The 24,741-nt window shown below is 43.1% G+C and overlaps 1 protein-coding gene across 1 annotated transcript in view; it reads left to right on the plus strand.

Annotated features, from left to right (window-relative positions):
• The window catches only part of LOC127570086 (uncharacterized), a 29,953-nt gene extending 19,704 nt beyond the window's left edge, over positions 1-10,249 (plus strand). Inside the window, exons 11-16 of the mRNA XM_052015361.1 lie at positions 1,865-1,969; positions 2,294-2,389; positions 3,221-3,298; positions 5,822-5,875; positions 8,795-8,838; positions 8,963-10,249. Of these exons, the coding sequence (XP_051871321.1) occupies positions 1,865-1,969; positions 2,294-2,389; positions 3,221-3,298; positions 5,822-5,875; positions 8,795-8,838; positions 8,963-9,031 (446 nt within the window). The 3' untranslated portion in view covers positions 9,032-10,249. The remainder of the gene's footprint in view (positions 1-1,864; positions 1,970-2,293; positions 2,390-3,220; positions 3,299-5,821; positions 5,876-8,794; positions 8,839-8,962) is intronic.
• The last annotated feature ends 14,492 nt before the right edge of the window (positions 10,250-24,741 follow it).

Here is a 24,741-nt window from a genome sequence, read left to right on the forward strand (position 1 = left end):
GTGCTCCTGGCTCTACAGAGAGTCATGAGAGAGGTTAGAGATGTGACCTCTGACACCCCTTGACATCTTTTCCATGCTGTCAGTCAGTTAGAAGCCTTCCCATGTACACTCTCCTATCACAGTCCCCATGAGAATCCTCTGGAGCAGGTCAGGTATCAAACTTCGACGTCCATGGGTCTGGCACACAAGGGTCCCCATCCTGTGGCCTAACTACAGCCTGCTACTGTTGGGTGCTGAGGTGTCCTTTAAGGGCTGGAGACTTAACGTCAATCAGTCTGTGAATAGACCAGTAGGTATATGGAATCAAGGCAGTAATCAAGAGAAATGAGTTGTGTGCTCAAAACACATGAATACATTTTCACTAGGATTACAATGGAATAGTGCATTCCAACTGCACTAGCATCAGTAGTCCATGAACCATAGACCATAGAGCAGTACAGCACAGGAACAGGCCCTTTGGCCCACAACATCTGTGCCGAACATAATGCCAAATTAAACTAAATCTCTTCTGCCTGTACATGACCCATATCCCTCCATTCCCTGCATGTGTCTAACCGCCTCTTAAACACCACTATCGTATCTGTTTACACCAACCCTGACAGCCCGTTCCAGACACCTTTTACTCCTTGTGTAAAAAATTACCATGCACATTTCCTTTAAACCATCTCCCTCTCACCTTAACTGCATGTTTTTTAGAATTTGACATTTCTACCCTTGGAAAAAAGATTCTGACTGTCTACCATATCTATGCCTCTCATAATCTCATAAACTTCTATCAGGTCTCCCCTCAGCCTCCACTGCCCCAGAGAAAACAATCCAAGCTTGTCCAACCTCTCCTTATAGCTCATGCCCTCTAATCCAGGCAGAATCCTGGTGGACTTCTTCTGCATCCTCTCCAAAGTTTCCACATCCTTCCTGTAAAGGAATGACCAGAATTGCACACAATAAACTTGTACTTATCCCTATGTGTCTCTGTTCTACAACACTCCCCAGGGCCCTGCCATTTACTGTGTGTGCCCTGCCCTGGTTTAACTTCCCAAAATGCAATACTTCGCACTTGTCCAAGTTAAATTCCATCTTCCATTCCTTGGCCCACTTTTCCAGATCCTAGATCCTGTTGTAACCTTAGACAACGTTCTTCACTGTCCACCACCCCACTAATTTTGATGTCATCCACGCTAGTTAAATGCACAATACAGATTTAGTACTTGAAACTCAAAAAGCTCTGATGCTGGAAGTCTGAAATAAAAACAGAAAATGCTGGAAACACTCAGCAGGTCAGACAGTATCTGTGAAAACAGAAACAGAGTTAACTTTTCAGGTCAAAGACCCTTGGAATCTGACGGAGGTTTTTCGACCTGAAACATTAATTCTCTCATTTCTCTTTCCACAGATACTGCCTGATCTGCTGAGTGTTTCCAGCATTTATAGCTTCTGTTTAGAAGGGACAAAATTTCTAGGCCAAAAACCACCCTGCCCTGTTGTGTGCAATTCTCATCCAGCCATTATTCCAGTATAAACCCAGACTATGAGTGGCATTCCCCTGTTGTACAGTGGGAAGCCTCACAGCTGAACTGAATCCTTACCAACTAGCCATCCCCACACATCTCTGCAAGAGGGAGACATCTGATTGAAATCAGGAACTAGAACCCTGTGTGATTTGTTTCCTGACTCTAAGTGACGTGTACTGAGGACAGTTGTAGCTCCCCATCCTTCCTGAGTGAGGTCAGTTAGTCTGAATCAGGAATTAAACCCAGAATCCCTGACCTAAATTAGTCAATGTTATTGCTGGGCTATTTGGGCAGCTTTTGAATGAGGTCAATGTAATCGATCAATGTGAAATCTGTTCTTATTATTTTGGCAGAGGATTACAGTTTTAAACACACCAGTGTTGTAATTACTGGTGTGGCTCTTCTCCTCATCATTATCCTGGTAACGGTGTTGTGTCTGAGGAAATGCAAGTTTACAGGTAAGTAACACGAAGCAATCCTTAATGGGGCACACGATTCCAAAAATGAACAATGGCGATTTTATCTTTGCTACACAGAGAAATAATAATAAACTGGAGTTTAGCTTGAACTTAACAACCTTTGAAAATAAGTAAATAAGTTAGATATTAATATATCACCAAGCCTGAATCTGGTGACTACAGAAACATCAATTGCGTATTGTCACATTGATTTTTATACTCGCAATGATCTAAGCTTATGGACAACTGAAGTGCGTTTTGTTAAATGCATGAAGTTAAAAGGAAAGCTGAAAGCATTTTAAGAGGTGCCCTCTGTCTCTACAGGTTTGGAAAATCGACAAGAACCTCCACAAACAAAGAGCAATACAGAAGATGAATCTCACCTTTATGCAAATCCTGATGAAATCCAGCAGGTGCAAGGTAACATCGAGACAAGAAGCATCAGAGGAATTTTACAGCTTTTGTGTCCCATTTGCTCATGGCAGTTCTGTCTCCCCTTCATAACTTAAAAGTACTCTTCAAAAACAGAAACTTTGTGACATTATGCAGGAGGTTTGATTGTACAGAATAATCTTTCTTTGCATTTTAATGCTCGGTCTTATTAATCAGATACTTTCTTAAGTCTAGAACACGTGGTCTGGTCACACAGGACTCAAAGACCACAATTACCAACCCTCCCATGCATGGTGGACCAAGTGGCCACCTTGTGTGTTATACCAATCTCCTTTTCTCTGTTCTTAGCCAATCCCTTGGGGTGAGGGATGACTTACTTCCCCTCTTGTTCTGATGTAACAGATAATATTTATGGGAGACTCACAGGCCACAGGAGGACAGGAGGTGTTTGACAGAGAGGGTGGGTGGGTTTTCTGGGAGTTTCTTCACTCCTTCTACTGTTCCCATCAAAAAAAACTTGAGGCGCTCAGTACCTTCCCAAATGTTCCTTCTCCATGCAAAAAAACCATTGGTTAATCCATTCTGAGCTACTGGAATTCAAGACCGGGAATTTACCTGGACCTTTCACAATGTAGTTCAAGAATAATTTAGGGCGCAACATGTTTCCATTAACTATCCGATTTTATCCACATGGTATCACCCTACCATTAAATGCCTCTAACACACGTCATTAAGACTGAGATCATATTCTTCCTCATTGTGGTGGCATTCATTATTAATGGGGCACTTCTTGTCAAAATACCTGATGTTGCTTCTTGAAAATCAAGCCATAATCAGAAAAAAATATTTATTTTCCAGGAATTAATGAGACATCAATGCCTGAGACCAACCATATTGCTGAACATATGTCTGTGAATAAGAAGGCAAGGCAAGAAGGTAAATAGATGAATTTCTCATTCAATGAATCTCTCTCAGGGTTCAGACTGTATTTTGTGAGGTTAATCACTAAACAGTTCGCAGGTTTGCAATTAGAATGTGTATTTAGAGGAATGGAATCTCGAGCACAAAAACTGGTAGATCAATCCAACATCCCTTCCGTCCACCACTCAGTCCCTCCTAAACTTCCTCATCCACCATAGGCTTTATCCTGCATTATACAATGGTCCAATTTTCACTGGGCTATTATGGTCAAGCTATAACTGTTGAGAAACCACAGCCGACAATATGATCACACACCTATTTAATTGACTCGTGGTTGGTGGCTGGATACCAAGTCCACAACACTTGCTCGCTAAAAAGTGACCATCCATTTCATGAGATATCATCCACTATTAAATACCTCCAACACACTTCACCAGTACTTTAGTGCTTTTAAAATCACTGAATATCATTCATCAAATTCCAGTATGGTGTGAGCATCCCATATTAGACAGTATTGGTTTCCCCAGAACTTAGATCACATCTCTGAATATGCATGAGCAACAGAACAGTCTTTCTTGAAAAATCTTGAAATTGTTTTTTGATAAATCAGACCACTCTGATATCTGAAAAATATTTTTTCCAAATTCAGTAGCCCATTCCATCTTTCTCCGCATATTCCTTGATCCCTCTGACTCCTTGAATATATTTAATGATTTGGCTTCAACTGATTTCTGTGGTAGAGAATTCAACTGGTTCATTGCTTTCTGGGATCTCCTCATTTCAGTCCTTAATGATTCTTGTCTTCAAACTGTGACTCCTGGTCCTGGACTCCCCACCATTGGGAACATCCTTCCTGCATCCACTGTGTTACATCTGTTGGAATTTTGTAGGTTTCTATGAGATCTCCTCTCATTCTCCTAAACTCTAGTGAGTACAAGCTGAATTAACCCAAATTCTCTTCATGCATCTCAATCCCAAGAAGCAGTCAAAATGAGGAGGTGAGGAGATGTAACTCTCTGTAGAAGGATTGTTAACATGGAGCACGTCAAACTTCAATGAATTAAAAGTTTGGTTCAAATTGAACTCTTGTGATTGGAGGCTCTTCAAGTAAACAATGAAATAGTGAGGTATTTGTCCTCAGATTCCTGCAGGTTAGAACAGGGCTGCATGGAAGATTACTGCCGATTTTGTGCACATCACAAGGAATAGACTTCAAAATTGAAAAGTGTGATCTCCTTCCATGCCATGGGCTGTTACACTATTCCCTATGGCACTGATTGCTGTGAGCAGGCCCTGCCACTCCCACCTCTGACAGTTCCTACTGTCGGGACCATTCCAGCAATCACTTCACTGGCAGCCTCCCCAACAATGGCTGATGTCAGGGCAGCCCCTTTAACTGACTTTCACAGGTTAGGAAAGGGCTTCTCCTTTATTTGAGGCTCTCACTGTTTCTGAAGATTGTATCAGCACTACAATTTCACAATAATGACTGGGTTAAGTAAAAATGTTCCGCTGTTCGTTTGTCACTCAATTGTATTCCATCTTCAGCCTGACGTCACTTGGCTTTCATGAGCTCACTTGGCTTTCATGAGCTCCTCCGCTTTCCCGGCTGTGTCCTTATTTCTGTAAACTCACTCAGTGTTTGTTGTCCCTGCTCTCCCAACACTGCTCCTGCTCTGCTATGCTGCTGCAGTTCAAGCACTTGGGCTATTCCTCTGGTTCCACAGTTTCTTGACACTCTTAGAAATGACATGAATCATCGAAAGAAAGAAAGCTACAGCAGCGAGGACAAGATGTCAGGACCACACTTGGCTTTGAGACCACATGATCATACAGCTTCTGAACATCTAATATCCAGCGTCACACAGGGAGAGCGAACATTGGGTTATATACTGAAGAACTGTATGTTCTTGTAGAAACACAGCCCAGTGAGAGGTAGGAGAGGTGGCCGAAAAGAAAGGTGAATTTGCCATGTTCTTAATTTATACTATTTAATAAATATGGAGTACTTTCATCTGTGTTGTTACATGACAAAGTCAATTTGTCTCAGAAATAGAAAGCTCTGGGTTCAAGGCCCTGTTGAATGTGTAATCAAGACTGACACTTCATGGGTGCAGTTCATTTACAAAAATGCTGACGTTTGGTTGAAACCAGTTTCGTTGGGAAAGTGCAAGTGATTTGAGGAAAGCAGGAGCTGGCCTGATGAAAACTGTTCCCTAAACAATTAACAACGTAACAGATTTAATACATTTGGAACATCAAATAATTTTAGTTTACTGAACATTAATGTTTCCACTTTGGAAGTAATCAATTTCTTGCTTTGCTTTGTTAAGGCCTCCATATATAAACACAAATTCCTTGTAGACACAAGATGCAGTGGTGTGGAGCAAAAAGCGGACTGCTGAAGGAACTCAGCAGATCAAGCAGCATCTGTGGAGGAAACGGGATAGGCAACATTTTGGGACAAGACCCTGCATCAACCTGGAACATCCCTTTTCAAACACAAACAAATTATTTGTTTCCGTCTTATCTCTGCAGACACAGAGGAAGATATTCATTATGGATCTATCTCCTTCCAGGAAAATGCACCAGGTGATAAAATTGTTTTGTTTTAATTGTTTTCATTTTTTTTTATCAAGATGAGAATTGTTGGTGATCGGTCTGAAATCCTTTGGGCACCTTATATGGCAGTTGTGGGGTAAAGCTCCTCACTCAGGCAATTAACATACAGTGGGAGAGTCAGCTGAGGCTCAGTCCATAACCCACCCTTCTCTGAGCAGGGTCAGGTCTCCCTCCACAAATCCGAGCACTGACACCCGAGCTGCTGTTACAGCACAACAGTGCAATGTTGTTGGGATCAGAAGTCAAACCAAGGCACCATTTGTTTCCTCAGGGGGTATAAAAAGTCACTCGGCACAGTTTGATAAATTGGTAAATTGGTTCATTATTGTCAAATGTACCGAGGTACAGTGAAAAATTTGTCTTGCATACTGTCCAAACAGATCAATTCATTACAACAGTGCATTGAGGTAATACAAGGTAAAACAATAACAGAGAGCAGAACTGTTAGAGAACACAGAAAGTGCAGTGCAGGTAGACAATAAGGTGCAAGGTCACAACAAGGCAGGTTGTAAGGTCAAGAGTCCATCTTATCATACTAGGAAACCATTCAGTAGTCTTAAAACAGTGGAATAGAAGCTGTCCTTGAGCCTGGTGGTACATGCTTTCAGGCTTTTGTATCTTCTGCCCAATGGGAGGGGGGAGAAGAGAGAATGACCCATGTGGGAGGGATCTTTGATTATGCTGGCTGCTTTACTGAGGCAGCGAGCATAATTTTGAATTAGTGAAAGTGACTTACTGTATGTCTGATGTCCTGTATCATAGCATCAACATGAGTAACAAAGGGCCTGGAAATTGGATTTGAGAAAATTAAATTGTGCTTTTTTTATGTGTGAATATATATTTAGGGCATTTTTGCAATGTTTGCATGACTTTTGGTGAAATCCTGGATTGGGCAATTCCTGTTGCAATTTATCCTAACACTGATGTCATTTCCCCATCATATTTTGGGCTTGTAATAATATCGGCAAAATGTGCAGAGCTTATTACTTACCTTATGAAACAAATTGGATGAAAGACCACAAGTTATAATGTGATTAAATCGTGTTTGTGGTCACTCTCAGGTGATACCATGGCCATCAACTCAGAATGGTTGACATTTCCCCAGTGTCAGTCATGTATCTTTTGATGACATCAGTCATGTATCTGACAATGTAATCAGTCACACACCACACGTCCTCCTTTCATGACTGAACTGGAAATTCTGGTTGCAACTTCCAGTCTTCACTGAACCCTAAAGTTCAACCAGGAACACATTGCACAAGGACTGTCAATGAGACATCAAAGAGAGTGTCTGTACTATGGCCTGGATGTCTTACACACAGCATCTGCAGCCCCACTGTTCAATGAAAATTGTGGAGAATCCATCTGGGCATAAGTATGAAATGCAGCACATGTTCAATGAACCAAAAGAGGGTGAAATCAAATACCCAGGCAAAGAGGCTTAAATGGGGCTCTGATTCACACAATGTGGTTAACTCTAACTGCTCTCTGAATGTGTAATTCCCTCAAGGACAATGATCATTGACTTCTTTGGGGAAATTATGACAACCAGTTAATATAATTCTGGCCACTCAGTTATGATCTTGATGTGACTATTGGCAACACCGGATATTTTATTGAGAGTATTGTTTTTTACTGGAAGTTCATTGGGAAGCAAATCTTGGTCTTATATATCAGTTGATTTCCTTTTAGCATGTGTTCAATTTAATATTTTTTCAACTCAAGTTTGAATTTATTAACAATGTGAACAGATAGAGGAAATCATTTGATATTGTTTATTAGCAGGAATTGAACATGTAGTGTAAAAAAAAGACTTGTCTCAACCACCTCAGTGCCAGCTTGGCTCAGGGGTAGCATTCACTCCTCTGGGAATGGAAGGCCTGGGTTCAATGGCTTTCTTGCTGCAATCTAGGACTGATACTTTGTTGGAGGTGAGTAGCCAAGAAGAGCGATGTCCTGAGATGTGGGAGGCAGAAGGAATAACAGCTTTACTTAAAGCAAGCTGGGAAGAATTTTCTCAGCAGTCATTAGGAAGCCCTTACATCATGGAAATTAAAATACGCAGAGGAGTGGCGATCAGTAACCAGTGACCTCTGTTCCTTTTACGTTGCACCCGAGCTTCATAAGACCATAAGTTATTGGAGCAGAATTAGGCCATTTGGCCCATCGAGTCTGCTCCACCATTCAATCATGGCTGATCTCTTTTCAACCACATTCTCCCACCTTCTCCCTGTAACCCTTAACCCCCTTACAAATTAAGAATATATCAATCTCTCCCTTAAATACACCCGATGACTTGGCTTCCACAGCCCTCTGTGGCAATGAATTCCACAGATTCACCACCCTCTGGCTGAAGAAATTCCTCCTCATCTCTGTTTTAAAGGGACATCCCTTTATTCTGAGGCTGTGCCCACGGATCATAGATTTTCCTACTAATGGAAACATCCTCCTCACGTTCGCTCTATCCAGATCTTTCAGTATCCGGTAGGTTTCAGCGGGATCTCTCCTCATCCTTCGGAACTTCATTGACTTCAATGGAAATAAGACTGGGAACAGTTCTTGCCCCTTGCTTCCTTATTTCCCAGTGGACTTATCTGAAGAACACTCACATTCACAACTCCTGATTGAGCCAGTATCTTCCAAGACTCATGGAGGAGTTTAGTTCAATTACACCCATCCCTGTAGCTCACTGTGTAATTGCAGCGGTTCATGCAAATCTTACCCATACAGAAGGCAACTGAGTTTTCTGGAAATCAATGCTTTGTTGGTCTTTTGTCAGGAAGAGTGAAATGCAGTCCGTTTAGGACACTCGTATTCTATTTGTCACTTCCTTTGTCAGTGTTATCCACTAGCGTCATCTTTTAATTGTGATATTTGCAATTATCACAGGGCACAGGCATGGTACACTATCCTCCAATCGAGCGTCAGATACTGTAAGTACATTGATTCTTGTTGGTAAAATCCAAACAAATATTAATTTCTGCATCAAATCTATAAAGTTGTTTACTGATCTAAACAGATTGGCTGAAATATAGTTGGTATTTCTTTCTCCTTCAGAACCCGACTTCTTCATGGGAAGATGATTCAATCGTCATCTATGCACAGATAACAAAAACAAATAAATGAATAATCTGCAGAGAATAGAAAGGAAGGACTTGGTGTTGGATATGTAGGAAGTTGAATTTTTTGAAATTGATTTTTTTACTTTAGAATTGCTATGTACTTTCACCAATGTTCTTGCCCTGAGTTAACATAATCAGGACATCGTCATAATTCCTGACCTAGAAATGAGAATCATTTCTCTGAATACAATTCCAACATTTCTTTTCAGCCTCTGCAGATGGTATGTGAAAAGAAAGCAGCTACATTATGCAAGGTAGATTAAATGGTGCAGGCACATTTGTTGCCAATACAACTAGTATTTCAGAACTTGTCATGACAAACAATAATGATTTAAATAAAGTGTGACAGAGTTAAAGGGTTAAACACTAGTCCTACATGGGACACAAGCCTATTTATACCAAAACCAGCCCTCGTGTGTACTTATTTTATTCATTTACTGTATGCTGGTGAAACAGATAAAGCTGATATATTTCGTCCATCAACAACTGCATGTGGGAGGTGGTGCTGAACTCCCTCCTTGAATCGTTGAGGTCCTACTGGTGAGGGCACTCTCACTGCGTTGTTGGGTAAGAAGGTCCATGATTTTGACCCAAAGACAATGAAAGAATGGCAATATATTTCCACATTAGGATCTTATGTGACTTGGAGGGGAACCTGCAGGAGGGGAAGGTACCACATGCCTCCAGCCCTTGGTGGTTGGTGCAGTAGCTGACAAAAGTGGCTTTACTGAGTAGTTGCAATGCAATTTGTAGATGGAGCCAATAAAGGTGAGGGGAGACCCCATGACGAATTGCCAAACTAACTGCTTGGGAATCAAACAGAATTTACAGGCAGAAAATAGAGGAAGGTATGCGTTCTGTAGGAGCATGAACCAGTGTGTGTTCTGCAGAACATGATTTCCGGTAAACTGACAGCTCAGAGAGAGACTGTATTTAATTTAAAGATCAACATGAGAGCTTACCACTTCCCAAACACAGGCATACAATTCACATGTAAAAAGTATTTTTTTGTGGAAGATAACAGAAGTAGAATTCCCCTTGTGCCTGCAAAGGTCCTTCACTCTCAACATTTTAAGTACTTGGATCATGTCCCCTTATTCTCTTCTGGCGTAAATGTCTGCATCTGTCACTGCATTTAACAGCAGAAGTGAAAATTGGCTCAAATCCTTCTTGTTTCATGCAGCTGTTAGCAGAAGTGAAAATTGGCTCAAATCCTTCTTGTTTCATACATCTGTTACTTTTATAAACAACTTCTATTGTTTCATTTTTACTGTAATAATTTAAAATAAAACTTCTGCATTCTGAGTACATTGAAAGGAATTCAAGGCAATTCAATTGTTTTATGTTGAAAAATTACTTTGAAATCAGAAAAGCGAGATTTATCTCTGTGTGTTGATAATAAGACTGGAGGGGTAGTAAATAACACCAACAGTGGCATAGAGTTACAGGAGTCATTGTAAGGGTGAGGTAATGAGATATTAGAGAGTGTAGACAAGCCCCTGTTAGACCACAGTTGTAAGACTGTGTGTCATTCTGGGCAACACAACCAGAAAGGATCTGTGTTATTTAGAAGGATTGCAGACCAGATCGACATGAGAGTTTACTGGAATATTACTGGGACCACGGTTAAATTAGGAGGAGAGATCATATCAACTCACTCTAAATTCCCAGGAAGATGAAAGTTTAGGAGTGATTTGATTGAGGTTTTCAGGATACTGAACTAGTTGGATCAGTGGATGGAGTGAAATGTTTTTATCTGGTGTGAAGATCAGGACAAGGGGAGAGAAATGTAAAGTCCGAGAGGTTGGGAAGCGCTTTATCAAACAAAGGGTGGTAGAATTGGAATCATGGCGACACTTGCAGGCTGCCCCCAGAACACTCTACACAAAAACATGTATGTCACTGTGTGTTTCGATGTACATGTGACCAATTGACCAATAAAGATATTTTATCTTAAAAGCTGCTTTTAAGAGGGGCTTGGATGGGCACATGAATGAGAGGAAAATGGAGAGATATGGGCATTCTGCAAGAAGGAGGGATTAGCTATGTCGGCACAACATTGTGGGCCGAAGTGTTCTATGTTCTATGTTCTGCCATCATCAAAGATAGCCACATCCTTTGGGTGCCCCAGTGCATTATTCACAAAAGGCTAGTATTCAGGTACAGCAAGTAAATAAAAGCCTGAAAGCATGTAACACCAGGCTCAAGGACGACTTCTATCCCGCTGTTGTAAGACTATTGAATGGTCTCCTAGTACTATTAAATGGACTCTTGACCTCACAATCTACCTCACTATGGCCTTGCACCTTACTGTCTGCCTGCACTGCACTTTCCCTGCAGCACTTTATTCTGGATTCTGTTGTTGTTTTCCCTTGTACTACCTCGATGTATGATGTGATGAAATGATCTGTATGGATGGCATGCAAAACAAAGTTTTTCACTGTACCTTGATACATGTGACAATAATAAAATAATTTACCAATTTAATTAAGAAAGCCAACACAAGATCAATGGTTATTGCTGTGGAATTGAATACACAAGTAGGTAGGAGGGAATAGCTATGTCAGCACAACATTGTGGGCCGAAGGGCCTGTTCTGTGCTGTACTGTTTTACGTTTATAAGTGTGGAAGTCTCCCCTATAGAATGCACAGGACATCAGCTCAGTTAGTAAAATTAAACCTCGGAGTGACAGGTTTTCTCAGCCAACATTTTGGAGCCAAGGTGTGTGATGGGAGCCAAGGTGTGTGATGGAAGATACTAAAGAATAGCTGTGATCTCATTGGACGGCCGCATGGATTCAAAGGGCTGAATGGCCTCTTCCTGTTCCTCTCATTGTGCCGATCCTGAAATAGAGATATTTTTGCAAATAAAGAGAGAAAATGATGGAAATCGTTGGTAGGCAGTGTCTGGGGAGGAAAAGATGCAAAGATGATGTTTCTCCACAGCTGCTGACTGACCTGCTGAGTATTTCCAGCATTCTCATTTTTTTTCAGATTTTCTTTATCTGCAGTGCTTTATTTTTGTATGATTGTTTCACTCATTATGGGCTTTGGGCAGACCGTAGAAAGACCAGCAGCGCCTGATCCAAGCAGGTGTAAACAGTAACCTCGCAATACTAACTGAACACACATCACGTCCAGGAAATAAATCTTATTCGCATTCCTATGGAGGGAATCTTCTCTTTAAATCAAACCTGTTCGTCTTCAGGAGGCTCCAAAGCACTTAACAGCCAACAATTTGTTTGACAAGTGTCGAAACTTCTTGATTATTGTGGGCAATGTGGTTGCTCGTTGGCCTACTGCAAAATCCCATGCACAACAATCAGGTTTCGCTATGAAATGCAAGCAGATCCATGGGAAACCAAAACAGGGACTGCCAAGTTTGGATTTCTGTATGAGGAAGTTCAGAACATACTGATAAAAGTTTACCAGGAAATCTGATGTTGGACTTCTCCTGGTGAAGTGAAAAGTTGCAGCTATTCTTCAATATTCAGGGTGGGAAGCCACTTGCACAACCAGCGCCAGGATACACCAAGACACAAGAGATTGAAGATGCTGGATGAAGGGTCTCAACCTGAAACACTGACAATTCTTTTTCTCCCACAAATGCTGCTCGACCCGCTGAGTTCCTCCTGCAGGTTGTTTGTTGCTCAGGTTAGACCGAACACATGGACATGGACAACCCTATGGTGTGAGCTCCTTACCTTTCCTGATTAATTCAACTCTAGATACCTGGAATAAACTTCCTTGCTCACCTCTGAAAAATTCCAAATCCAAAGATGGGAAATGCCAGAAAAATTCAGAAGATCGGGCAGCACCATCATTCCATTGACCTGATTCAGTAGCTCTGTTTTCTTTCGTCATCTGCCGCCTGATCTGTTGGGTGTTTCCAGAAATTTCTGTTTTTATTTCAGATTTTCAACATTTGCAGTTTTTTTTGATTTTCACTTCCAAAGGAAAGGGGGACCTTCCAGTCACCAGGTGACAAAAGCAGTGCACAACATTGCGGCAAGGCTGCTAGCCAGTGTCTCAGAGATTGCTGTGGGAAGGTTAAAGTCCGTCTGCATCTGGTTACATTGACTCCTGATCTGTTCTCTCTCTTCTCTCATTGGGCCCAGTTGTCCCTCAATCCTTCCTCTGGTAGTCTGTTGGTTGCATCACAGATTATCGCTATGGGTGTGATGGAATCAACCAAATTCTGCTGATGGTTGCCATACCAAGGATATAGGATATGGTAACAGTTTGTGTCAGAAGCCACAGAGACTTCCTGACCGGTCAGAGAACAGATGAAACATTGTGGTTAATGTTGGAATGATCATGGCCTTACTTTTCTTTCATTTCTTCCAGTAAATGTGATACTAGCACAAGCAGAACTCAAACTGTTCTGAGCATCAGCCTCAAACCCATTGCCTTCTACCTGAACACAGAGAGTCCAGCAATCACATCCTGCGGCCTTCATCAATTTTCCATTCACAAATCAGTAATGCAATGCCAGTGAGATGTTGCAATGCTCCTGCTCAGTGAAACCAGCCTGTCACCCAAACTGAGCAGCACCACTGCATTTAAAGAACTCTCTGATCAAAAATATTACCTATTTACAGTAATTTGGAGCTTTTAAAGTTTGTGTAATTAATAACAAAAAATGCCCTGCATGTGTCTAGCCTCCCTTATGTGAGTAACCAGAAAACGGCTACTGCTTTACACATTGGGCAACTTGTGGAGGAAATGGTGGCAATTTATCTAACATTGTGAAACCAACATAAACATATGTTCTCAGCAAGGTTGAGTCAGCTGTTAAGCAAACACTTAAGATTTCTTTATTGGTCACATGTACATTGAAACAAACAGTGAAATGCATCTTTGCATCGAGTGCTCTGGGGGCAGCTCGCTTGTGTCGCCACACTTCTGGCACTAACATAGCATGCCCACAATTTCCGAACCCATACATCTTTGGAATGTGGAAGGAAACCGGAGCACCCGGAGGCAACCCACGCAGACACGGGGAGAACGTACAAACTCCTTACAGACAGCAGCTGGAATTGAACCAGGGTTGCTGGTGCTGTAATAGCATTGGGATAACTGCTACACTACCATGTCAGCCCTCACATTTTAAGGACTGAAACAAAACACTGTTGGAAGTTGCTGTGCACATCATGGCTGCCATACTTCCAATTTACAACAGTGACGATACTTCGGTGATGGAGACCACGAAGAAAAACCTTTCCTTATGGTAACTGTGTGAGGTCTATTCCGTAGCACTCAAAGTCCAGGAACTTTGAAGCAGTGACATTTAGAACATAGGACATAGAACGTTACAGCACAATGCAGGCCCTTCAGCCCACAATGTTGTGCCGACATTTTATCCTGCTCTAAGATCTATCTAACCCTTCCCTCCCACATCGCCCTCCATTTCTCTGTCATTCATGTGGCTATCTAAGAGTCTCTTAAATGTCCCTAATGTATCTGCCCCCACAACCTCTGCCGGCAGTGCGTTCCACGCACCTGCCATTATCCGTGTAAAAAACTTGCCCCTGACATCTCCCTTATATCTTCCTCCCATCACCTTAAAATGATGCCCCCTTCTGTTAGCCATTGTCGCACTGGGAAAAATATCACTGTGTCCACTCCATCTATGCCTCATCATCTTGTACACCCCTACCAAGTCGTCACCTCTCATCCTCCTTCTCTCTAAAGAGAAAAGCCCTAGCTCACTCAACCCATCCTCATAAGACATGCTCTCCAATCCAGGCAGCATCCTGGTAAATCTCCTCTGCACCCTCTCTAAAGCTTCCACATCCTTCCTATAATGAGGCGACCAGAACTGAACACAATACTGCAAGTGTGGTCTAAGCAGAGTTTTATAGAGTTGCAATATTACCTCGTAGCTTTTGAACTCAATACCCAGACTAATGAAAGGCAATACACCATACGACTTCTTAACAACCCTATCGACCTGTCGGTAACCTTGATAAAATGTTTAATGACGCGCCCCATGTTGCCAACTCAACACACCTTTTCAGGTATCAAAGAACTTCAGGTCACTATTCCTTCTACAAACTCTCTGCTTTAAGGCAGGACTTCAGAAGAAATGTGAAATAAAAATCCAATCTCAGGACTTGAGGATGATTTTCTTCCACTCCACTTCTGTGGGATCTGGAGTAACTGGTGATTCTGTGTGGAATTTGCACTCACTTCTACAGGATGGTGAGGTGGTGCATGATGGAGTATGTATGTGGCATGTTTGGGTTCTTACACAGTCCTGGCACTACATGTGCTTGTCCTCCAAATGGTCCTGTCGGAGAACTGATATACTTTCTCAATGCGTTTCCATCACTTACAATAATTATGAACATGGGATTCTCATGAATTGTTGAGAATGCTACATGTTTGCATGGTTTTGAGAATGTCCTTGAGTTCCATATCTAACCTGGAAATTGCTTGCTATAACAGAGCTCAGGGTAGAGTGATTGATTCCCAAGTGTGGTGTCAGACATTGAAGACAGTTGAGTGTGATCAGAGCCTCCATTCCACAGACATTGGTGCCAACTCAGTGTAATTAGAGCCTCAGAGCCAACGGTGTTGACCTGGGAGAGAACACTGACATTAGCTTATATATTGCTAGTGGTTGTGAAGGATTTTACAGAGCTAGTGCTGGTGATACCTCTCCAGTGATTTGAGGTGCATGGAAATGAGAACAGTCAGGGTTTACAACAACAGTCTCATCAATATCCATTTATCTAGCGCCTTTGATATTACAAAACTTCCCAAAATGTGAGTGTTATCAAACAGTAATTGGCATCGAGCCATATAAAGGAATATTGAGGCCGGTGACCAACAGCTTGGCCAAAGAGGTTATTATGAGCATCTTAAACAATGAAAGATCTTAATAAGCTCACAACATTAGAGATGATTTTAATATCCCATTTATTATTCAAATTAGGCCAACTCCTGGAGCAGTTCACCATTGGAAACAGAGAAGGCTGAACATTGAGTTGAAAATGTTGCTCTTGGGTCATTCTACAGTGAGAGCCACCTTCTTCATCTGTACCCCACTCTGTCCTGTAATTAATACATGTCCACAAGGCTCTGTTCTTGGGCTCCATCCTGTTTCCCATCCACACACTACCATGAAAAGAAATAATATAAGACTAGTCCCATTTGCTGATTTCTCCTTACATGTGATTCATTGACTGAGCTTTGAGTAACTCCTGTTACTCCCTCCTTTAGCTCCAGTAAAATATCCCAGGTTATTTAACTACTTTAAGGACATAAAGCCCTCAAACCAAACTCTGCTGTCCAAATCTCATCCTGCATTGCTTTGTTCACTTGTCCTCATCAACTTAGATTTGCACAACATGTCAAATGCAAAAATTTCAACTGAATGTTTAATTCTCTTCCCAACTCTACCTTCCTACCTCAGTGATCTCCCCAAGTGAACAGGTCACTAAATATCTTTCTGTAATCAAGAGAGAGCTGTGTCATGTTCCCTCTGAGAAATCGCTCATTTTTCTACATCTGAATATGCTGTAGAAATATAAGCAATTTTCCCACTGGGCAATGGGGATTTTACTTTGGTTGGCATGGGACATGGATATCACTGGTAAGGCCAGCTTTTACTTCCCATTCCCATTTGCCCTTGAGAACATGGCATTAAGTTGCCATCATGAGTCCATGTGTTGAAAAGAAGTGTTGGCAAGCGGGGATTTCCAGGAGTGTGATACACCTGAGTCTATCCTTGGCAACATGAACAGTTAATTCCCTGGAGGAACAGCACCTCATTTTCCATCTTGGAACCCTGCAGCCTAACTGCATGAACATTGAATACTCCCACTTTAAGTAATCCCCACCCCCCCACAACCATGCTTCTCTTCTTCTTCCCTTTCCTAGCCAAGCTCTCTTTTTTCTACCCCCTTTTTTTCCCTTTCTCTCCTTACCTTTGACCCATCCCCCAGTGAATCTGCTCTCCCCTCCTCCCCCGCACCTGCCTATCACTATCTCTTACCTGCATCTACCTATCACCACCCTGTGCCCACCCCGCCTCCCCTCTTCTGTCCACCTATCACTGCTCTGCTTTTCCCTCCTATATATTGGGCTTCCCCTTTACCTATCTTCAGTCCTGAGGAAGGGTCCTGACCTGAAACGTTGACCACCTGCTTTTCTCCACGGATGCTGCCTGGCCTGCTGAGTTCCTCCAGCATCATCATGTTTTTCATTCCATTTCAACAGATAGTTTCGGTTAACAAAATGAGGAAATGAATAGTGAGCATATTTCCTCATTGTTGTTGTGACTCAGTTGCAATTACCCAAGCAGATGTAGATCTCCAGCTGTGAAAAATATTCATCGTCAATTACAGATTCTTCCCGGATATTGTTGGCCCACGTTTCCTATCAGTTCTGCTTGATTCATTTCCTTCATTAGTGCTGACAAGTTGGGGATTTCCTAGCTCTGCCTTGTCGCTGACTTCCATCTGGAATCCAATGGTGTTTGCTGAGCTTGACAGCACTTAGACTGGGGAATCTGCTGTCATATCCTGCGGCAGATTAGACCTGGAGCAGAATTCACAGTTCCCTTTGCTTGGACACAGAATCTGGAGCAGTGAGGAAGAACAAAGTGAAGCGGGCATGGTAGTGTAGCGGTTAGCGTAACGCTACTACAGCGCCAGTGACCCAGGTTCAATTCTGGCCACTGTCTGTAAGGAGTTTGTACGTTCTCCCCATGTCTACGTGGGTTTCCTCTGGGTGCTCCGGTTTCCTCCCACATTCCAAAAAGACGTACGGGTTAGGAAGTTGTGGGCATGCTATGTTGGTGCTGGAAGTGTGGTGACACTTGCGGGCTGGCCCCAGAACATTCTACGCAAAAGATGTATTTCACTGTGTGTTTTGATGTACATGTGACTAGTAAGCAAATCTTATCTTATCTTACATGTTTAGTTATTTGCTTTTGCACCAAAAGTTTTTAATTACTTCAAGGGGTGTAAGCGATTTTACCCATTTTTTATTCTTAATGAATTTAGTTTGAATTCTTTATTTTATCCTTAATAATTTATAGATACTTGTAAATGTCAGGGGCATTCAGAACATCGAGAAGCTGGTTTCATATCATCTGCAGCTCTTTCTGCAGACAGACTCCTTGCGGTCACTTTAATCAAGAGGAAAAGATTCGTGGATGTGCTTGAGTCCTCCTTAGAGAAAAAGACAACATCTTCACTGACTCCTGGGAATGTCTGGTCCATGACAGCTCAAGGTTGCGAATGAGCATTTGGCATGGTACTGGGAGCCTCGGTTCCACACATCAGGAACACCCAGAGGTACTGCTTAAGCAGGGACAGGAAAACACCACCTCACAATCTACCCATTTACTCACCTACCTTGTCAAGTACTCCCTGCACCATCCATGGAAGAGTCCGTGGTTCCCACATTGGCCTCATCAGCTACCTCCCAATCCATAGAACCAGAGCAGGCGCAAGTCACGCTTCATCCTGAGGGACTGGCAAATAAGAAGAGAAGAACAGAAGGTTATGCGAAATGACATTTCTGAGAACCTCTTGCATTTTCTCTCAATCTCAGTCAAGTAAAAGGAAATATTTAACATAAATGAGATTGATGGACTCACCATTTTAACAACGTAGCAATGGGGAAACAAGCTCAAACAATGCCAATAAGAGCTGTGTGTAGGAAGTCAGGTTAACTCTTATTTTCTGGCTCTACCACGATACCCATTCTGGGCTCCAGGAAGCTGATGCTACCTCAGGATTCCCTCAGACTCATTCCACTGCCTGATGGTCCTTCTCTCCCCTTTGGTTTACTTTCTTAAACCCTCCACTTTCCAGAAATGAATCCAATTCCCTCTCCATCCTATTTTGCCTGACTGATACAATAGCCATTCCCAGAGAATTACTCTGTGAGACAGTGTCCCTCAGTGAAAAAAATCACCCACCCCTCAACCCCATTCAACATTTCATCTGTTTCCCAAAATGCCCCAATCAATGCAAAGTGTGACCTCTTTCACTGTTCCTGATAAATGGCTCTCCTGATCTCCAGATTCATCTTGCTTGCTCACCTCCACGGTAGTGTAGCAGTTAGCGTAACAATATTACAGCGCCAGCCACCCGGGTTCAATTCCAGCCACTGTCTGTAAGGAGTTTGTACGTTCTCCCTGTGTCTGCATGGGTTTCCTCCGGGTGCTCCGGTTTCCTTCCACATTCCAAAGACGTGCAGGTTAGGAAGTTGTGGGCGTGCTATGTTGGCGCCTGAAGTGTGGCGACGCTTGCAGGCTGCCCCCAGAACACTCTACGCAAAAGATGCATTTCACTCTGTGTTTTGATGTACATGTGACTAATAAATCTTATCTCCTCACTCTTCCAAAGGGAACCATATTCTTCCTGTGGCTGTGTGACCAGTGTTGTGCACCAGAGTGTAGTTGAAGTCACACCCAGGGTGGACAGATTTCTGCTGAGAAGAGTTAAGCCCCCCTACACCCGGTATATTGTTTCCTGATCTACCCTCACTGAGCTTCCCTCTCCTACACCCCTCAGTTCCTGCTCCTTCCAGCTGGGAAAGACTGAGGGGGTCTTGCACGAAGCATGGGGATCACACACACTGCAGAAGTTTGCTGGCTGGTTTTCCACACCGAGTGAGTGTTTTCTCTTCACCGATCACAATCACCTTGCTTTACTTTCTCTGTCCTTTTATACTCTGTCCTTTTAATAGCGGTACATGCCACAATAATAAACGAATTCCAAACCAAGACGTGTGAAAAATAAACCCGACAACCAGAATACCGAGAGCTGATTTCCTGCACAAACCGAGCGCAGAATCACTTGCCGATAAAGCAGCCTCCCTGTGAGGAAGTCCTGGGGCTTGTTGGCTGAGCAGAGACCCGTGTCAATAGGGAAACGCTTTGGTTCACCATCGCTCTTCCCTTCAGGATGTGGTGAGGTACCGCACTGTTCAATGTGGGGAATGCCGGCACTGGAAGCAATGATGGGCTGGAGGAACAACCCCCCGGGAGAAGCTCCGAGCAACAGCTGAGCAAAATCGGAAGCCAGAAACCACTCGATGAAGGTGGAGGAGTCCACAGACTCACCAAACCAGAGGCTTTGGAACTAATCCAGCACGGGTCATCGGCATCCTCCACACAGCCCAAACCGACAGTAGATCACCGTGGGTGAGAGTGACCTCGGCGAGAGTGGAAACCGAGTGAGAGCAGATTGGATGGGCAGGGAATATCACTCCATTGGCTGCAGAGCCCTGCACAGTGTGGAGAGACATGCAAGAGGACAACGAGAGACTTTTCCTGTAAAATCTGAATCTTCCAGTTGAGGATAAATTTGTAAGAAGTCCTGAAATTGCTGGGCTGTTCTGGTGAGCTCCCCTACCCCACGCCGCCCCGTAATTCTGTTCAATTTCATTGACTTCATGTCCCATGAGGGAAATTCCTGCGAGAATCTTTAGTGGTCAAAAGTTTAACATCTTCCAAGTCAGCTCACTGACACCACGGGAGGTGTCAGGGTGCGGGGGCTTCTTGTCAGAGTTTACAGTCCTCAAAATGGAACAGGTGATAACAGAATGAACATATCTTTTGTAAAACATTAAAGTGTCCACGTGTTCTGTTTTCTTCAGGGATTTGTTGACATTCACGCCACGATCCTTCATTATCCTGCTATTTTTTGCCTTTAAAGCCTCTCTAAAAGAGTGCCCTGTTATGAGCGGAGAAATATCCCACTGCTTTATGCATGTCACACGTCAGTTTGTGGGAGATTATTGTGCAGAATTTGCCTGCCCTGTTTCCCTCATTATAACAGTGACTATACTTTGAAAGGTAGCTGTTGGCTGTAAATCACATGGGAACACACTGATGTTATGAAGGGTCCAATAGAAATGCAAGCTTCTGCCTCCACAGATGAGATATCAGGATGGTTTGATGCCTCCCAGGTCCCAGGGTCAAGGACATCACTGAACACCTCATATGCATCAGAGGTCTCTCAGCAGCGGCTGTGATCTCTCAATTATTTCCGTGGGGGCAGTCAACTTGAACAGCAGTCCAGCCAGATGTTCAACCTTTCACTGGCCTAATCCAGGCTTCAGTCTTGAGTCCTGATGTAGGGTTTCGACACAAAACGTCAACAATTCCTTTCCTCCCACAGATGCTGCTCGACCCACTGAGTTCCTCCAGCAGATTCTGCTTTATGCCTTCTGTTATTGTTTTTACCTTGTACTACCTCAATGCACTGTTGCGATAACTTGATCTGTATGGACGGTATGCAAGACGTGTTTCACTGTACCTGGATACATGTGACGATAATAAACCGATGCAATTCTATTCAGATTGTTTGTTGCTCCAGGTGCCAGTCTGCTCTCCCGGCCTCGGACTCATTGCAACTCTACCCTCATTCACAAGGAACACCAGCGAGTCCTCCTGTTGCCTGTCAGGATTAACTTTCAGTTGAAGGATCCAGAATCCCAGCCACTCGTGCTGGATGTGACATTTTCCAGGGCACTCAATGGCTAGTGGGTAGAAACTACACAAAACTGTGGTTTACTCCTCTAGTTAAAACAGGACACTATTTCAGGGAAGCAACAAGTCAATAAATGGTAGGACAATGGGGGATGGTGTCGACAGATCCCCGAAAAAAGCAGGACACGTGGACACTGCATTTCTTTTTACAGATAGGATTATGAAGATTACTAATTACACCAGAATTTATTGTCCATCCCCATATGAATGCAACACGTTGAATTAAGAGGTAGGTTTGGAGTCACGTTTCAACTGGGTGAGGATTTTAGGTTTGATTCCTTGAAACACACAACAACAAAAAACAACTAGATGTCCAGCATCTGTAGAATCTCTTGTGTCTGAGTTCCTCCAGCACTGTGTGTGTGTTGTACTAGATATTTTTTTGTAAATTAATCCAACATTTTAATTCTCACTACTTTGTATTTTCTGGTCATTTCTGTATGTTAATTCAAATTGTCCAGCTAATACAATGGAGTGCAAACTCACATCTGTGGATCAGTCGTCCAGCTCTCTATACACTAGGTCAGTACCATATTCACCTCTGCTTCTGCTCCCTTACTGGTACTCCCGATCTTTCTTCCTGGAGCCAATCAGGTACATCACGGGACATCCTTCCTACTGTTTTGAAATGGCATGTATATGCTTGCAAATCCTTTCTGGGACTTGGGACAGGGTCAGCCTTCATGGCTGGGGACCGTGCGGAGTTCTGCACTGTGCTAATTCTGTCACAGAGTTGGATCTTATGACATCTCTTCATGTTGTAACACTCATCACAACTCAGGAGATTCTCCCATATACATTGAACAATGCCATTTGTGGTCCTTAAGAACAATTAATATAACAATTTCCCGAGATAGATATGGTCTGAAATGTTGCTGAGCTTGATAAATTCTCATTTCCTGGATGCCAGGAAATTCAGTGGGAGGTACGATTTCTCTTGTTTTTAAGTGCTATTCTCATTGTGGTCATTAGGTGGGGCCGGAGAGCCACATCATGTTCGGGCCAGAAACCAATTGGTTTTTCTGTGAGCCACTTCCTCTGTGGCTGGTTTGGTGGTACCGTTTCACTCAGAGTCAAACCTCAATCACCTCAAGAAATGCAGTGATGTGGGGGAAATCTAGCAGCAAAGTGTAGGCTTCAAAGAATATCTACCCCAACTTTTTTTGAGGAGAAAGCCCAACTCTCTTTAGTCTTCCCACTGCCCCCGCCATTGGTGCATCACCTCCATCCAGGGACCCAGACAGTTCGTTCAGGTGAGACAGAGATTTGCCTGCACCTCCCTTAACATCATCTACTGCATTCAGTGCTCCAAGTGTGGTCTCCTCTACACTGGCGAGACCAAATGCAGACTAGGTGATGGTTTTGCAGAACACCTAAACTCTGTCCGTAACCATGATCTGCATCTTCCCGTTGCAAGTCACTTCAACTCCCCCTCCCACACTATCACTGATATGTCAGCCCTCGGCCTCCTCCACTGCCAGGAGAATTCCAAGTGAAAACTGGAGGAACAGCACCTCATTTTTGTCTTGGAACCTTGCAGCCTAACGGAATGAATATTAAATTCTCCCACTTTAGGTAATCCTCACCCCCCTTCCCCACAACCACCCCCCCACCACCATGTTTCTTCTCCTCTTCCCTTTCTTAGCCTCTTTTTTTCTGCCTTTTTTTCCTCTCTCTACTTACCTTTGACCCATCCCCCGGTGGATCTGCTCTCCCCTCCTCCCCCGCACCTGTCTATCACTGTCTCTTACCTGCATCTACCTGTCACCACCTTGTGCCCACCCCACCTCCCCTCTTTTGTCCACTTATCACTGCTCTGCTTTTCCCTCCTATATATTGGGCTTCCCCTTTTCCTACCTTCAGTCAATACCAATACCTATGAAGAAGGGTCCTGACCCGAAAAGTTGACCACCTGCTTTTCTCCACGGATGCTGCCTGGCCTGCTGAGTTCCTCCAGCATCATCATGTTTTTCATCTAGATTCCAGCATCTGCAGTCCTTTGTTTCTCACTTTAGTCTTCTCTCTCATTTCTGGATCCATCCTTGCAAACCTTCTCTGCACCTTCACCAGATTACTTCATTGATATGGAGGCTTGAACCGTACACACAGCTCCAGCTGTGGTCCAACTAAAGTCCTGCTGCAGTTGAGCAGATATTCACAGTGTTTGGACTTTCTTCCTCCAGATATGAAACCTGCTCACTCTTTATACTTTTATTAATCGGTGTTGGTATTTTTAATAATTTGTGTGCCTGTCCTCAGATCCCTGTCAGCCTCTGCTCCATTAGACTATTAACTTTTAGGCAATGTACACCTTCTACATTCCTCCCAAAAAAGTGCAGCTCCCCATACTTTCCTTAATTGATTTTCATTCATTATTTACAGGGTAATCTGCATATCTGATGATAGGTTCTGGTATTCTGTTGCAATTCTGCTCTGTACTGAATGCACTGCCACATTTGGTATCATCCATCAATGTTAGCAGATGATTTGTGTAAATAGTGAAGAGTGAACCCAGCAATGTGTCTCTGCGGGACACCACTTCCCCCTTTCATAAGTCGGAGTAACTACCTTTAACCACTTCTCTGGTTTGTGACTAATTGCCATCCATTCTGCTCCTTGTCCTTTGACTCCACGTTCATCTTCATTGTTCATCTGCTGCCCAAGATCTTTTCAAGGGTCTTTGAAAAATTCAATTAATCTTGTCTTCTGGATCAAACTCATCAACTCCTTCTTCATGAAGTTGTAGAGTTTTATGGCCCTTCAGCCCACTGCATCCATACCAACGATCATGCTTATCTATACTAATCCCACTTGTCCACATTAATTCCATATCACTCTATGCTCTGCATTCAAGTACCTGTCCAGACGCCTCTTAAATGTTGTCCTTCTTCAGGCATCCTCTGGCAGCTCATTCCAGACACCAACTACTCTTAGGGTGAAAATGTTACCTCTTAGATCCCCCTTAAACCTCCTCTCTCTTTCCTTAAACCTATGCCCTGTAGTTGTAGACATCTCTACCATGGAAAACAGACCCTGGGTATCTACCCTATCTATGCCTATCAGAATTTTATATACCTCTACCATGTCAACCTCTCAGCCTCCTTTGCTTGAGAGAAATCAGACCCAGTGTATCCAATCACTCCTTATAACTCAAGCCCTCCAGTCCAGGCAACATCCTTGTTAATCTTTTCTACATC

The sequence above is a fragment of the Pristis pectinata genome, chromosome 4 (genome assembly GCF_009764475.1).
Source record: "Pristis pectinata isolate sPriPec2 chromosome 4, sPriPec2.1.pri, whole genome shotgun sequence".
Lineage (NCBI taxonomy): Eukaryota > Metazoa > Chordata > Chondrichthyes > Rhinopristiformes > Pristidae > Pristis > Pristis pectinata.